Source organism: Natrix helvetica (assembly GCF_964273705.1).
Source record: "Natrix helvetica genome assembly, chromosome: W".
In the NCBI taxonomy this organism is placed as follows: Eukaryota; Metazoa; Chordata; class Lepidosauria; order Squamata; family Natricidae; genus Natrix; species Natrix helvetica.
The window spans coordinates 83,514,244-83,528,079 of NC_138555.1; the positions used below are offsets into that span (position 1 = coordinate 83,514,244).

The 13,836-nt window shown below is 42.5% G+C and overlaps 1 protein-coding gene across 1 annotated transcript in view; it reads left to right on the forward strand.

The window, feature by feature from the left end:
* Positions 1 to 13,836, forward strand: part of LOC309400636 (uncharacterized protein) — a gene marked incomplete at its 5' end in the record, with an annotated part of 53,284 nt that continues 39,448 nt past the window's right edge. Inside the window, 4 exons of the mRNA XM_081969196.1 lie at positions 1 to 64; positions 1,157 to 1,486; positions 1,763 to 1,876; positions 2,094 to 2,203. Of these exons, the coding sequence (XP_081825322.1) occupies positions 1 to 64; positions 1,157 to 1,486; positions 1,763 to 1,876; positions 2,094 to 2,203 (618 nt within the window). The remainder of the gene's footprint in view (positions 65 to 1,156; positions 1,487 to 1,762; positions 1,877 to 2,093; positions 2,204 to 13,836) is intronic.

Below are 13,836 nucleotides of genomic sequence, written 5' to 3' on the forward strand. Positions count from 1 at the left end.
ATGGAAACATCGCGGGGAGGGACTTATTCTCCCGAAAGTAATGAGCTGGTCTTCTCAGTGGTTGGTAAGATGAATATTTATTACCCTAAAATATTCATAGCAAAGGGTAGCACAATGCTCAATGCTCATAGAAAGCTATGAAAATGCACAATAGACCTTTCAAAAATAAATCCAGTAAACAAAATACAAAAGAAGTAAACCCATCGCTAAATAAATGACACCTCCTGCAAGAAAATGGTTAGCAGGATGTTCTTTCCATGAGAAAAATATCTCCCCAATGGGATATTATGGCTATGACAACAGTAGCTGGATACCTGTGCTTCGCGACGAAACTATGTGATCGGGCAATTTAGGAGAAATCCAATTCACTCCAATTTAATCTGTTGGCTCAGTGGTGAGATCAATGATTGAAATACATAAAGGAATATCACTCCCCCCACCTTGAGTCCGGAAGCCATTCCATAGGTGGAGGGTGTAGACATCTTGGTGAGATACCGATGTTTGGTACTGTAAGGAGCCCCATACGGCTCCTGAGTGAGGGAGTGGAACGTCTGCCAGTTTGAACTGAATGTGAGGCAACTGGCAGTTGGAACAGGGTTCTTTTCAAGTGGGATGAGGGAGTAGAATGCCTTAACATCAGAGTGTGTTAATTGCTGTATAAAAAATACTAATGATCTGATGATCATTTCGAAGAATCCTTTCTTAGTGAGCACCTAGAAGCCAAGATAAACATACATGCCAAATTTCAAGTTTGTAGGCATTACAGTTCTCAAGATCTCATGATGAGTGAGTAGTATTTGGCTTTGAATGCTTCATATCCACCTACTTATACATTTTGTGTACTGTACTGCCTATTACAGAAATTTGCTTTTCTTCAATTGGAAGATTCAGTTGATGGGAAGATAGAGGTAATGATTTTTTGGTCCATTCTCTCTTGTGTGAAAAGGGGTAGACTTTGTGTTATTTTCACTCTAAGCTAAAGTCACATTCATTCTCCTTCCTTATTTTCCATTTTAACCTCCATTATCTGAAATATCACTGCTTTGCCTCATAGAAATGGTACCTTAGATTCAAGGAGATACTCTGGATGATTTGAGGAAACTCCTCTGCTTCAAAGTAGACATTAATATATCTCCCTTGTGAACATTTTGTGCAGATGGCCTCCCTTCCCCATTGCTGAGAGTGGAACCGTTGTCCCAGAGGGTGAAGGAAGGTGACCCCTTGGTCTTCCTCTGCTCAACGGAAGGAGACAACGCAGAGAAGAAGTTCCATTTCTACAAGGATGGGGTGGAGATCCCCTCCAGGGAAGAAGGTCTTCTGGAACCCTCCAGTGAAGCCACAAATCCTCTTCAAAATGCCTCTCTGAGAATCCCTCATGCCTCCTTCAACCACAATGGAGAATTTGCTTGCAGTTATGAAGAAAAGAGAAGCAGCCGATGGGTCAAGTCTTCTTTGAGCCAGGCAGTGAACGTCACAGTTGAGCCAGGTAGGAGATTTGGATTTGGTTCAATCTTGAGACCTCCATGAAAGGCATGAAGGACAAAGAAAGTCCTGGAGAAAAACAAATGAGTTTTGTGGGATTGTTAACTAGCTCCACAGAGAGGTCCATGAAAAATCCAGAACTGAGCTTGATTAAAAAAAAAGGGGGGGGGGGTCTGTTTCATCTGTAGATTTAATGGATTTTAAACCTTCAATAACAGGCAGAGTAAAAATGTTCTGCCTAAAATACTAAATCATTTTTCTTTTTTGTTACTCAAACCAGTTTTGACCCGTGATTCAGATCCTATTTTGATATATTCCTGGATGGCGATTCCTCTTATAATCCTTATAATCCTGCTGGTTCCCTTTGCCTTTTATTGCTGGAAGAAGAAGATCAGTAAGTGAAGGGTTTGGGTTCAAGGGTTCCCTCACCTGGAGTCCTAGATGTGGCTCCTGATGGGGTTGGAGATGTTGGCTGAGAGATTCTCTGGGGAGGCAGGAAAGGAGAGCAAGGCCCTAGAGAAAGAAGGGCGAACAATATGTGAGATCGATGGAAAGAAACCATTTTATCTTTCTTTTTTTAATCATTATTATTATTATTTCTCCCTTGGAAGCATCAGCATCCCAGGGACAATTGCAGCTCGTGGAAAAGAAAGAGGAAAGAAATGATCTTGCAGTGACGGAGCTTCAAGCAGCAACAGCAGCTACTTCCTCACCTGTCAAGGTAGCTGGTGGGATTCATGGGTGACTTTAATCAGGGAAGTATATGTTTACAGGCCTGTTTACCTTGGAGAGTGAAACCAAGTTTTATCCCCCACTATTGATGGTGACCTCTGGAGTCTCCCAACTGCCATAAAAAAACAGGATTGATGTGGATAGTATTCAGAGCTTCTGAACTTCAACCCTTCAATGCAAACCTGATTTACTTTCCATAAAGACCGTTTGTCTTTAGCTCTCTAAACATCTGCTCTAATTTTCTTGACTTGCTTAGGTTCAACCAAAGAATTTAGGAATTTTGCAAGTATTAGATGTTTCTTTAAAAGTGAGGAAGCCGAATAATTCTCTTTATGGCTTTCCGTCTACACAATTGTGTGTTGGCCAAGAAATTGAATGGCCTTGAAGCCCACACACACAGAAATGGTTTTTTTTTCAAAAGCCAAGTTTCTTAGAAGGCATTAAAGATTCCTATAATTAAGTGTCGGGGGGAAGTTTCAGGGGATTGGCCATGTGGGTTTCTCAGGAGCATCTCCAAACCCTCCAGAATATGAGACTGGAAAATAGTCTGGGTCAGGTCTGATGCTGAAGGTCAATCCTTCTCCTTCTTTGAGGGGCTGGCAATCTTTCTAGGCCATAGCTGAGGTGTCGATCGTATTTATTCTAAAAATGTTATAAAATGATGGAGAAATCCCATGTTCTCAGTGGATTCCTCACCTGCAGGCAGAATGAGCAATGGCTTCTCAGAAGAAGAGTCTAGAGACAGTCACTTCTCTGAAATAGTATAGGTTCTCCTGCTTGAACAGGGGGCTGGACTAGAAGACCTCCAAGGTCCCTTCCAGCTCATTTGTTCTATTGTCTCACTTTCCCTAGGACTCTGAGGTCACTTACAGTTGCATCCGGGACTCCTTCACTCCGTCTCTTCCTGGATCAACAAGGAAGAACCGTCTTACGCAACGGGAAGAAGAGGGGATATTGTACAGTGACATTGTGTTCTAACCAAAAAGGAGGCAGCAAAGTCATCCCAGATTGCAGCAAAATGTGCCTCCCTCGGCCCAGTTCCTTATCAGGCCTAGACATGGACATCCCCCTTGAAGAAATGACGAGGGGCAGCTGAATTCAGTTTACGGCAGAAAAAACATCAAATAGGGCAAAATCCTGGGCATAATCTTATTCTAGGAGTCTGTCAGGGAATTGTACAGCTGGTGTCCAAATGGAGTCAGAGACGCTGACACAAACTTGTAGTTTTACACAAATAAATACATTTTACAACTTACAGCTAGTCCTTGTCTTACAACAGGTTATTTAGTGACCGTTTGAAATTACAACGCCAGTGAAAAAAGTGACTTATGACCATTTTCCACATTGGTCATTCCCATGATCAAAATTGAGAGGCTTGGCCACTGATTCATACTTATGACGGTTGCAGTGTCCCGGGGTCACGTGATCCCCTTTTGCGACCTTCTGATAAGCAAATTTAATGGAAAAGTCCCCTTGTCACTAAATGAACAACTGAAGCCATTCACTTAAGAATGGTAAGAAAGGTCTTAAAACGGGGCAAAATTCCCTTAACAAATGTCTCACTTAGCAATGGAAATTTTGGTCTCTATTGTGGTCGAAGGTTGAGGACTCCCTGAATATACAGAGCAAAAAAGTTAGTCAGGCTCAACAGGAACATCATGTGGTAAATCACAGAGCTCACAGAAGAAAAAGGCGGGAAAAAAGGGAACCTCTCCCTCCACACCCCAGGAACCAATCACAGCACAGATTGCCTCACACAGGCACCAGCACTCTCCAATCAATCAGGTATAATGGCGTGTTCTCTCTGCACAAACGTCACTGCTTCAGTTACTAAATGTAAATATTTTCACCGAATATCAGTTCTATCTCAATATAGACTTGAGCCCGCTGGGGAGAAGATTTTCATTATAATTTCTTCTCTTCGTAACATACTTTTTAAAAATCTTCTTCATAATTGGCCTTTTAATCTATAGGGGCAATCTAATCTCTCTCCTATAACTCCGATGGCGAACCTATGGCAGTCATGCCACAGGGGGCACACGGAGCCATCACTGCAGGCCGTCGCTCAGGTCAGCTCCCCTGCGCATGTGCCTACACTTTTTTAGCCAATCAGCTGATTTTGGGGTCTCTGCTGGGAGATGTGCACACATGCGTGGGGGGCGGTGCCCACATGCGCGTGGATGGTGGGGGGGTCACACATGCATATGCAGGAGGTGGAGTGTTTCTGGGTCCTCCTAAGTGATGACCCCCTTCTCACTGTCACATTTCTGAGAGATATGTTTTATTAAGCCTACAATTATTTTTTTCCCTCCTTTGGTGTTTTTTTTTTTAAACAAAGTTTTAGTGGTTTTTTTAGGAAATAAAAAAGGAAAGGGGTAATGGAAAGGTTACAAATTTTGGCAGTTGCAATGTGCGGCAGGTGTCCCCTCCCTCCATACTCATAGTATACATTTACAGAAAATTTGATACTAAATAACAATATATAGTCAGCATGTAAATTCAGTTAATGATTTCAATCAATTTGTATCAAGCAGATTTTCTTACTCATTTTTGTGATCTGAGTTTTCTCGGTATTGCCCCATCTCCCCCTGCCAGCAGAGCTCCGGCCCCTCCCGTGTCCTGCATGTCTGTTGTAGGATCATCTGGTTTATCTAGAAGTGCTCTATTTTTTTCCATAAAGGCCTGCGCCTCTATGGGTGTATTAATTCTAACTCTAGTGTCGTCCCAGAATATTAACATACCTTCAAGCATCAGCCATCTGAACCACACCCCCTTCTGGTAAAGTTTCTTTGCTAATTGCGAATAACTTTTCCTTTTCTCCCTCACTTTCTTGGGGATCTGTTTCAGAATGGTTATTTCCCTATCTTGATATTTCAAAGCTTGCCCCCTTTGTGCACTCAGAATTTCATCTCTTGTAGTTTTTCTGAGAAATTTAATGTGTACCTCCCTGGGTACATTGTCCTCCTTCAGTGTTTTTGATGACTGCATGTTGCATGGAGTTGAGATCTCCAGTGAAGCTTAAATGTCAGAGAAAAAGCAAAATAAAAGCCAAAGTAGAGATGCGCTGTGGGAAAGCCTCCATTTCTGAGTTTCTGAGTTCAGTTTCTGGGTCCGGTTGCGGATGAGTCCAGGATGGAGAAGGAGGGTCTCCGGCACAGATGGTGGGTGGGGTCAACATCATTGTAAAATCCAGAATGTAATTCAAGAGCAGAGTTGTTGTTGTTGTTGTTTCTAAATCAAGGATAGTTTCTGGATCCCCACATTCAGGGGTGGGTTCCTACATCAGCGTGACTACCGAAAAATTTTGCACGCGCAAAAATTGTGTTTGACCTTCTGGGGCTGGGGTGGGCATGGCCAGCTCAACATAACTTGTGTTCTGGCCAACCAAGGGCTCCTGAGCTCCATTTTCAGCTGTGACCGTGTCCTGCAACCCTGTGCCGGCAAAAATGAAGCTTGGGAGTGCTGCCCTTGGAACCTTGCGAGCTCCATTTTTGGCCGCAATGGCCTCCTGCAACCTCTGCCAGCGAAACAGAGCTCAGAAGAACCACTTGCAGCCCTCCTATGCTCCATTTTTGCTGGCAGAGGCACTGCAGGCTGGTCCTTCGTTGTTTCCAGGGCAGCCCTGCATCTTAGCAGATCTAAGCACCCCATGGGCTGGATCCAGCCCCCAGGCCTTGAGTTTGACACCCAGTGCTCTAAAAGGATGCAAACTGCCAGATGTTTGCAAGGAATATACTGTACATCCTCCCATTCCCTACTACTCTATCGGAGCTGAAGAAGCTTCTGGGATGAGAAGCAAAACATCTTCAAAGACAAAAACAAGGAAAGGACTTGAATCGGATGGTTACGTTTGCCATTGGTTTACCTACCAACAACTGGAAAAAAGATTCAAGTTGGATAAGAGAATTATGGGTTTTATTTTGTTAAAAATGAACTGGAAATCTTACTGTGTGGAAACTGTTAGATCAGGTAATGGATAGGAACACACAGGCTTAACAGGAACAACAGCTCTTTATTAAGTACAACAAGTGAGAACAATCCAGCGAAGGTTGAGTCTGACAGCAGCCCTTTTATAGGGAGCGGTCAGACCCTCCGACCAATAGGATTAAACCTCTGTTCTCACCAGAACAGAGGACCTTGGTGGAAACCACTGTAGTTAGAGCAAGTATCTAACAGAAAGGATGAACATATTGCTAAGATTTATAAAATGTTATTGCAACTGAATTTTGAGAGCGAACATGTAAAACACTGCATGATTCAGTGGGCAAGGAATTTTGGATATAATTTTGGATATACTTTCTTTCCACATGGAAACCGCTTCTGAACTTTGTGCTTGAGGTGGAAAAGAATGAAACTTTGATTTTGGGTTCTACTGATTGGATTGTTAGAACCTTATAGAAATGGCTAGTTTATATTAGTATGAAAAAACAAAAAAAATGTGATTTGATGTAAATGACTTATTTAACTGTGACAGAGGGAATTTGAAGTCAACGCTTCTTTTTCCCAACTCTTCCTCACCCCCCCCCCAACTTTTCCCTCACTGCTTTCCTATTTACTTTTGTATTTTGTATCTTATCTTATAACTTAATAAAACGTTAAAACATCTAAAAAACAAAAAATAAGTGTGCTGGCTCTTTGGTGAGGCAATCTGTGCTGGGATTGGTTACTGGGTGTGTGGCGGGGGAGGTTCCCTTTTTTCCCGCCTTTTTCTTCTGTGAGCTCTGTGCGCTCAGTGATTTACCTCACAATGCTCCTGTTGAGCCTGGATAACTTTTTTGCTCTATATATTCAGGGAGTCCTCAGCTTCTGACCACAGTTGAGCCCAAAGTTTCTGTTGCTAAAGTGAGACATTTGTTAAGTGAAGTTTGCCCCATTTTATGACTCCTTTTTGAGTTGAGGCACAAAGTTATAGTAAAATGTCTCCTCTGTTTTCCCTTGTGTAGCATGGTTCTTCCATGTTGATCCAGGAGGAGACGGAGTGAAGGAGTCCTGGATGCAGTTGTAGGAGGCCTCAGAGTCCTGGGAAAAATGAGGGAATGAGAAGACGTTGTTCAATCTGCCGGCAGATGAGGAAGCCGCTGAGAACATGGCATTTCTCCACCATTTTACAGCATTTTTAGAAACAAATAAGCTTGATACATCTGCTACAGCCTAGAAAGATTGCCAGCCCATCAAGGAACAGAAAGATTGACCTTCGGCATCAGACCTGACCCAGTCTAGTTTCTTGTCTCACTGTCAACTTCGGACTGATCCTAACCTCCGCCATCTCTCTGTCCTCGTTTGCCACACAGGGGGGAAGGAGGCCAGAATGCATCACTAGACACAACCAAGAGCTTTCTTCTCAGAACCGAGGTCATCTCCAGCGATAAGGATGGGAGATGAGTGAGTGCCTGAAGAGCCTGCCAATTAACATAATTGGCCAATGTGACCTGTGACGCTTAGGATGGGGTTATTTCCTAGTTCAATTCTACTGAAACCGTGGGAGAGATCTCGACTTGGCTTTCCATTGAAGCTGTGCCGATACAATGTCCTCCTTAGAGAAGGAGCCAAGTCTTAGGGTTCTGAGTTGCTTGAGTTCATTAGTCAGAGTCTTGACGCTCAGATTGTTGATGGTGTTGAGATGCTGTTGACAAACCCGCAAGCACATCCCCCTAAAACTCCCCCTCCCCCTCCAAATTGGAGGACTCTTTAATGGCTTCTAAGATACCTAGTGGTCTGAAATATACTTTTTCTGTTTGTATTTTTTTCTGTGGGCTTCAAGATCATTTAATTTTATGGCCAACGTATAATTTGTTAGGCTGAAGGTCATAACGGCATATCTAGGGGTCCTACAATGCCTAATTTTTTGGGCTGAAATCAAGCAAGTGAAAGAACAAAAAACAGCTATTCACAGAAATCAAGAGAACTTATGGAAAGTAAATACTGCTTGAAATTGTTGAAATTCAGCTATCTACCAACATTACAACGGAGTAGTTCAGGCACTCTAAAGCCCACCTGCGCCCCTCTTGTTTCTACACAATGACAGTCAGATGACTCCACAGGAAACTGTAAGTCATTAGTGGGGATTTAAGGAACATAACTTCACTCTCCATTGTGAAGGGATCTTTCTCTGGAGAGGGTTGAAGTCACTCATTAATCCCACCAGCTACCTTGACAGGAGAGGGTCTAACTGCTGTTGCTGCTGGAGGCTCCATCATTCCAAGGCAGTGACGTGTGGTGAGGTTTATGGCTGGTGAGGCACTGACACAGTGGTGGGTTTCAAATATTTTTAGACTTGTGGACTTCAACTCCCAGAATTCCACAGCCAGGCATGCTCAGTTCCGATTTAAAATGACAGCATGTTTTTCTCCTTTGCGAAATAATTTTCCTTTTTTCATTTTCTTTTTCTTCTCCCTTCCCCTCCTCCCTCCCTCTCTCTCTTCCTCCCCCTCTCTTAAACACACATACACATACACACACACAAACACAAACACACAGAGAGAAACTGGATTAGACTATCTCTCCTACTCCCTTCCCTCTCTCACTCACTCTCAAACAAACACACACACACATACACAAAAGTTGGATTGGATATCTTTTCCAGTGGCTTGAAAGCAGCTCCTCTGCCATCTCCCCCATTCCCCTGCTGCCTTCCCCAAACACCTCCACCATTGCAAATGCAGCCTGCTGTCTAGGTGGAAAATGCCTGGAATGCAATAAAGCCCACCCACTCACTTCCTGCTGGCAAGCTAGGGTGAGAGGAGAGGCAGAGAAGCCGGAGGGGAGCCGATCCAAGACTTCCAAAAGAAAGAGGCTGCGGGAAAGTGTGTGTGCTACAGCACGGCTCTTTGCCTGGCTTCTGTTGATGACTCTGCTTAACTGTTGGAAAAAAGCCTCCAAAAAAGCACCCTCTACTATGAGGCAGGAGAACTGTGTGCCTCACCTATGTCAGGAATTTTTAGGCTTTTAACCCTTGCTTAACTCTGCTCGAGTGATCATAAAACGCCTAAAGTCACTCTTTTAGAGGCTTTTTAAAACAGTTAAGCAGAGTCATCCATGGTGAGGCAGCAACTAGCTCAGCTTTTTCCTTTTACATTTTTTTTTCTTTTCATGATGAGAGCGGTGAGGCTGTGCCTCACTTGCCTCACCTGACTGCACGTCACTTTTCCACGGCCACCTTCTTCCTCTTTCTTGTCTGCAAGCTGAGATTCTTCCAAGGCAGCAATAAAAATAAAGAGAAACATGAAATGGTTTATTTCCATCTTCCTCGTGTATTTTCTCCCTGTCTCTCTCAAATCCAGGCCTGGTTCTCCTTCCCCCTCCTCTGTCATTCTAGGACTCCAGCTAAGGGAACCCTTGAACCCAAACTGCTTCACTTACTCCTCTTCTTTATCCAGCAATAAAAGGCAAGTGGAACCAGCAGGATTATAAGAAGAATCGCCATCCGGGAATATCTCCACATAGGATCTGAATCTTGGGTCCACACTGGTTTGAGTAAGAAAAAAAAAAGGATGATTTAGTATTTCTTATCAGAATGTCTTAACCCATCCCGTTCTTCAAGGTTTGGATCATTTTAAATCTCTGGTTGAAATAATCTCTTACAGCAAACTCACTTCTGCATTTCTCATGGATGCCTCTGTGGAGTTTACTTAGCAACCCCACAGAAGCCAATTTGCCTTTCCCCGGGACTTCCTTTGTCCTTCCTAGTGTACCCTGTGGTGGTGGGAGTTCCTGATGGTCTCACATCCCAAGAATTCATCCCATCCATCCTTCCCCCGACGGACTCACCTGTGACCGTCACTCCCTGGCTCCAAGAAGTCATGACCCAGCGCCCTTTTATATTTTCCTCATAACTGCAAGCAAATTCCCCACTGTGGTTGAAGGTGGCATGCGGGATTCTCAGAGAGCCATTTTGAAGAGGATCTGAGAGATCACTGGACTCCTTCCTAAGACCTTCATAGCTGCTGGTGATCTCCACCCCATCCTTGTAGAAGTGGAACTTCTTCTCTGCGTTGTCTCCTTCCGTTGAGCAGAGGAAGAGCAGGGGGTCACCTTCCTTCACCCTCTGGGACAACGGATCCACTCTCAGCTCTGGGGAAGGGGGGCCGTCTGCATAAAGAGTTCGGAGATAAATTAATGTCTACTGTGAAGCAGAGAAGTTTCCTCAAATCATCCACAGTGCCTCCTTGGCCCTAAGATACCATTTGTATGAAGCAAAGCAGTGATATTCTGCAAAATGAGATTTAAAGTGGAAAACGAAAGAGGAAAATTTATTTTACTTTAATTTAGGGGGGAAATTACAATAAATCTTTCCTTGTTTAAAAAAAATCCTGCCTCAGGTCAAGAAACAAAAATTCCCCACTTCTCTCTCTCTCTCTTGCTATATTTCAGCAACTAGAAAAATCACAGGGCTCAGTTTGTTTATGACAGTTTCATTTTTGGTAAAAAGTTTGTGGTGACTTTTCTTTAACTCTCCAGCATCTAGCGACAGAGTACCAAATTAGAACCTAGAGTGTTAATTTTGTTGAGTTCCAGGCTGTGGCAAATAAAACAAAAAATTCTACCTGTAATCTACATATATATAAAAGCCAAGTACCACTTACTCATCACAAAATCTCCAAAAGCACAAAGCCTACAAACTTGAAATGTGTCACGTATGTTCCTCTTGGCTTCTACGGGCTTGCTAAGAAAGGATTTTTCAAAATGACCATCAGATCATTAGTATTTCTTATACAATAATTAACACCCTCTGACACAAAGGAGTTCTACTCTCCCTCCCCACCTGAAAAAAAACTCTGTTCCAATTGCCAGTTGCCTCACATTCTGTTACCTCAGTTCAAACTGGCAGCTGTTCCACTCCTTCTCTCAGGAGTGGCCTGGGCCCCTTATAGTACTAAACATTGTACCTCACCAAAATGTCTACGCCTTCCATCTATGGAGCTGCTGTATTTTCATAGGTTGAGCATTGGCACTGCCTTTGATTTAAGTATTTCTCGAAATAAATATTAATCTTACCAATGATTGAGAAGACCAGCTGGTTACTGTTGGAAGAAAATTGGCGTCCACCAGATGGTTCCCAGAACATACATGTACATACTATCTTTGTTTGGCCTGAATCCAGATCCGCAGTCTTCAGAATGAGGGTATTTTTATGGATATCTCCATGTTTGATTGGTACGTCCGATTGATCCTTGCAGTAGAATAAGAACGATTTTGCAGAAGATCCCTTTGGGAGGGAGCAACTTAAAGAAATCTCTTCTCCTTTGATAATGACGGTGTGTGGAAGAGATGAGGACAGGCTGGGGGGCAGAAGGACTGAATCTGTCCCTGAACCAAAGAAAAGAAAAAGAAGCCTTGAGTCCTTCCTTCTGATCTCTTCTTGGAACCAAATCTCTACCCCAGAACATCCACCCCGATTCCCAGAATGACCAAAGTTAAGAAGGCAAAGTCTCAGGCCCAACCCAAGAATGACAGAGAATCAACCAACCTAACAGAGGGATAGCATCAAGATGACATGAAGTGTTAACACTACTTCATAACAACTTGGTAAGACCACATTTGGAATAACGCATTCAGTTTTGATTACCACGATGTAAAAAAAAAAAAAATGTTGAGACTTAGGAAAAAGTGCAAAGAAGAGCAAAACTGACATTGAATTGCAAAGCGAACGCGAAGTGAACCGGTAGTAAAAGTAGAAAGGCCACGGAAATACAAAGATATTTGCATCTGCGCCCCATTTAACAGGAAGTCACGTCACGTCACCATCACGAGTAATAAGTGGCAATCCTCTCAGAACATCCATCCATCATCTGACTTTTTAAAACTGTTCAAATCTTCAAATAAAAGCAATGCAAACTTCTGCAATAGGCAACCCAGGAGATCGGTACATAGCTATGAAGTGTGTGAGAGTGGAGAAGTCACCCTCGTTTCTGAAACTGCTCTCACAATATTCTCACCACCATAATAATCCATCGGGAAGATCTTTTCCCCCATAAAAAGATGGTCCTCCTAAACATTTTCTTATAGAAGACATATTATTCCTATAACTGAATTTGCTTCTTTGCTTTTTTGTTCAATGGATGAATTTTTGAATGGTTTGATGTATATTTTCATAGGTTGAGCACTGGGGCTTTGATTTAAGTATTTCTCGGCAATAAATATTCATCTTACCAATGATTGAGAAGACCAACTGGTTACTGTTGGGAGAAAATTGGCTTCCTCCAGATGATCCCCAGAACATACATGTACATACTATCTTTGTTTGGCCTGAATCCAGATCCGCAGTCTTCAGAATGAGGGTATTGTTATGGGTATCTTCCTGTTTGATTGGCACGTCCGATTGATCCTTGCAGTAGAATAAGAACGATTTTGCAGAAGATCCCTCGGGGAGGGAGCAATTCAAAGGAATCTCTTCTCCTTTGATAATGACGGTGTGTGGAAGAGATGAGGACAGGCTGGGGGGCAGAAGAGCTGAATCTGTCTGTGAACCAAAGAAAAGAAAAAGAAGCCTTGAGTCCTTCATTCTGATCTCTTTTTGGAACCAAATCTCTACCCCAGAACATTCACCCCGATTCCCAGAATGGCTCCCATCTCTAAACAGCTCTGGGGATCCTTGACTGACCGATTCTCTCTTCTCCAGGTGAGGACAATTCTATGGCCCTGCTCCCCTTCTTCTTCCTCTAAGCCAGAAGTCTTCCTGACGGATTCACTGAGAACCACTTCCAACCTTTCAACCAGGAAAAGCTTGGAAACCCCAGGAGGGCTGGAGTTTGGTTTTCTTCATTGCAAAATCAGATCAGAGCTGGCACGGCAAGCTAGTTTGCCTCAAGAACCAGCGCTGAGACCTCCTTCCTATTCTTTCATATACCTTAATATGTTAATATATCTATACTATTATTCCCCTCTTATTTCTATCTCTGTCTTAACCTTTTACACCCACACCCACCCACCCATGCTGCTGCAATATCCTAAGATGTTTCTTTTCTATTTCCCATCTTCAGCTGTTTTATTATTTATATTCCTCTTATTCGTCTGTTCTGTTTATGTTAAAGTTTCATCCTTCCTTCTTTCATTATTCAATGTACACTTCTAATGCCAATCGCAATCATTTGGGCATTTAAAATGCATCCATTCATATTCTTTCCAATCTTCCAATTTGTGTAGTTCTACTATTAATACACACGTTTACATTAAACTATATTTTTTTCATTTTCTAATCATTGTTTGATTTTATCATTTCACCGCTAATCATATTTTATACATGTTCGATAATACCATCATTCAAGCTCTCATTTTCCAATTGATACATAATTCTTATTCATCAATTTTTTCATAATTCCCTTATTTCACTCTTTAAAATATTTATCCTGATATTTATTACACTACATACAAAATAACTATCCAGTCTATATAATTCTAATATTAGTACAGATTATGAAGGTATAATCCTGGAAAATCTTCTAGTCTTTTTCTCCCCTTATCCATCATCTCTTGTCCACATCCAAGCTTTTAATCTTATCTCTCTCTCTTCTGGCTTGTCTTCCATATTCTTCTCTTAAGTCTTTTACTCCATCTCCTTCTAAGTCTATATTCTGATTCCGTGTTCTAAGAAAACCATCCAGATGCAACAACCACAGCCTCCAT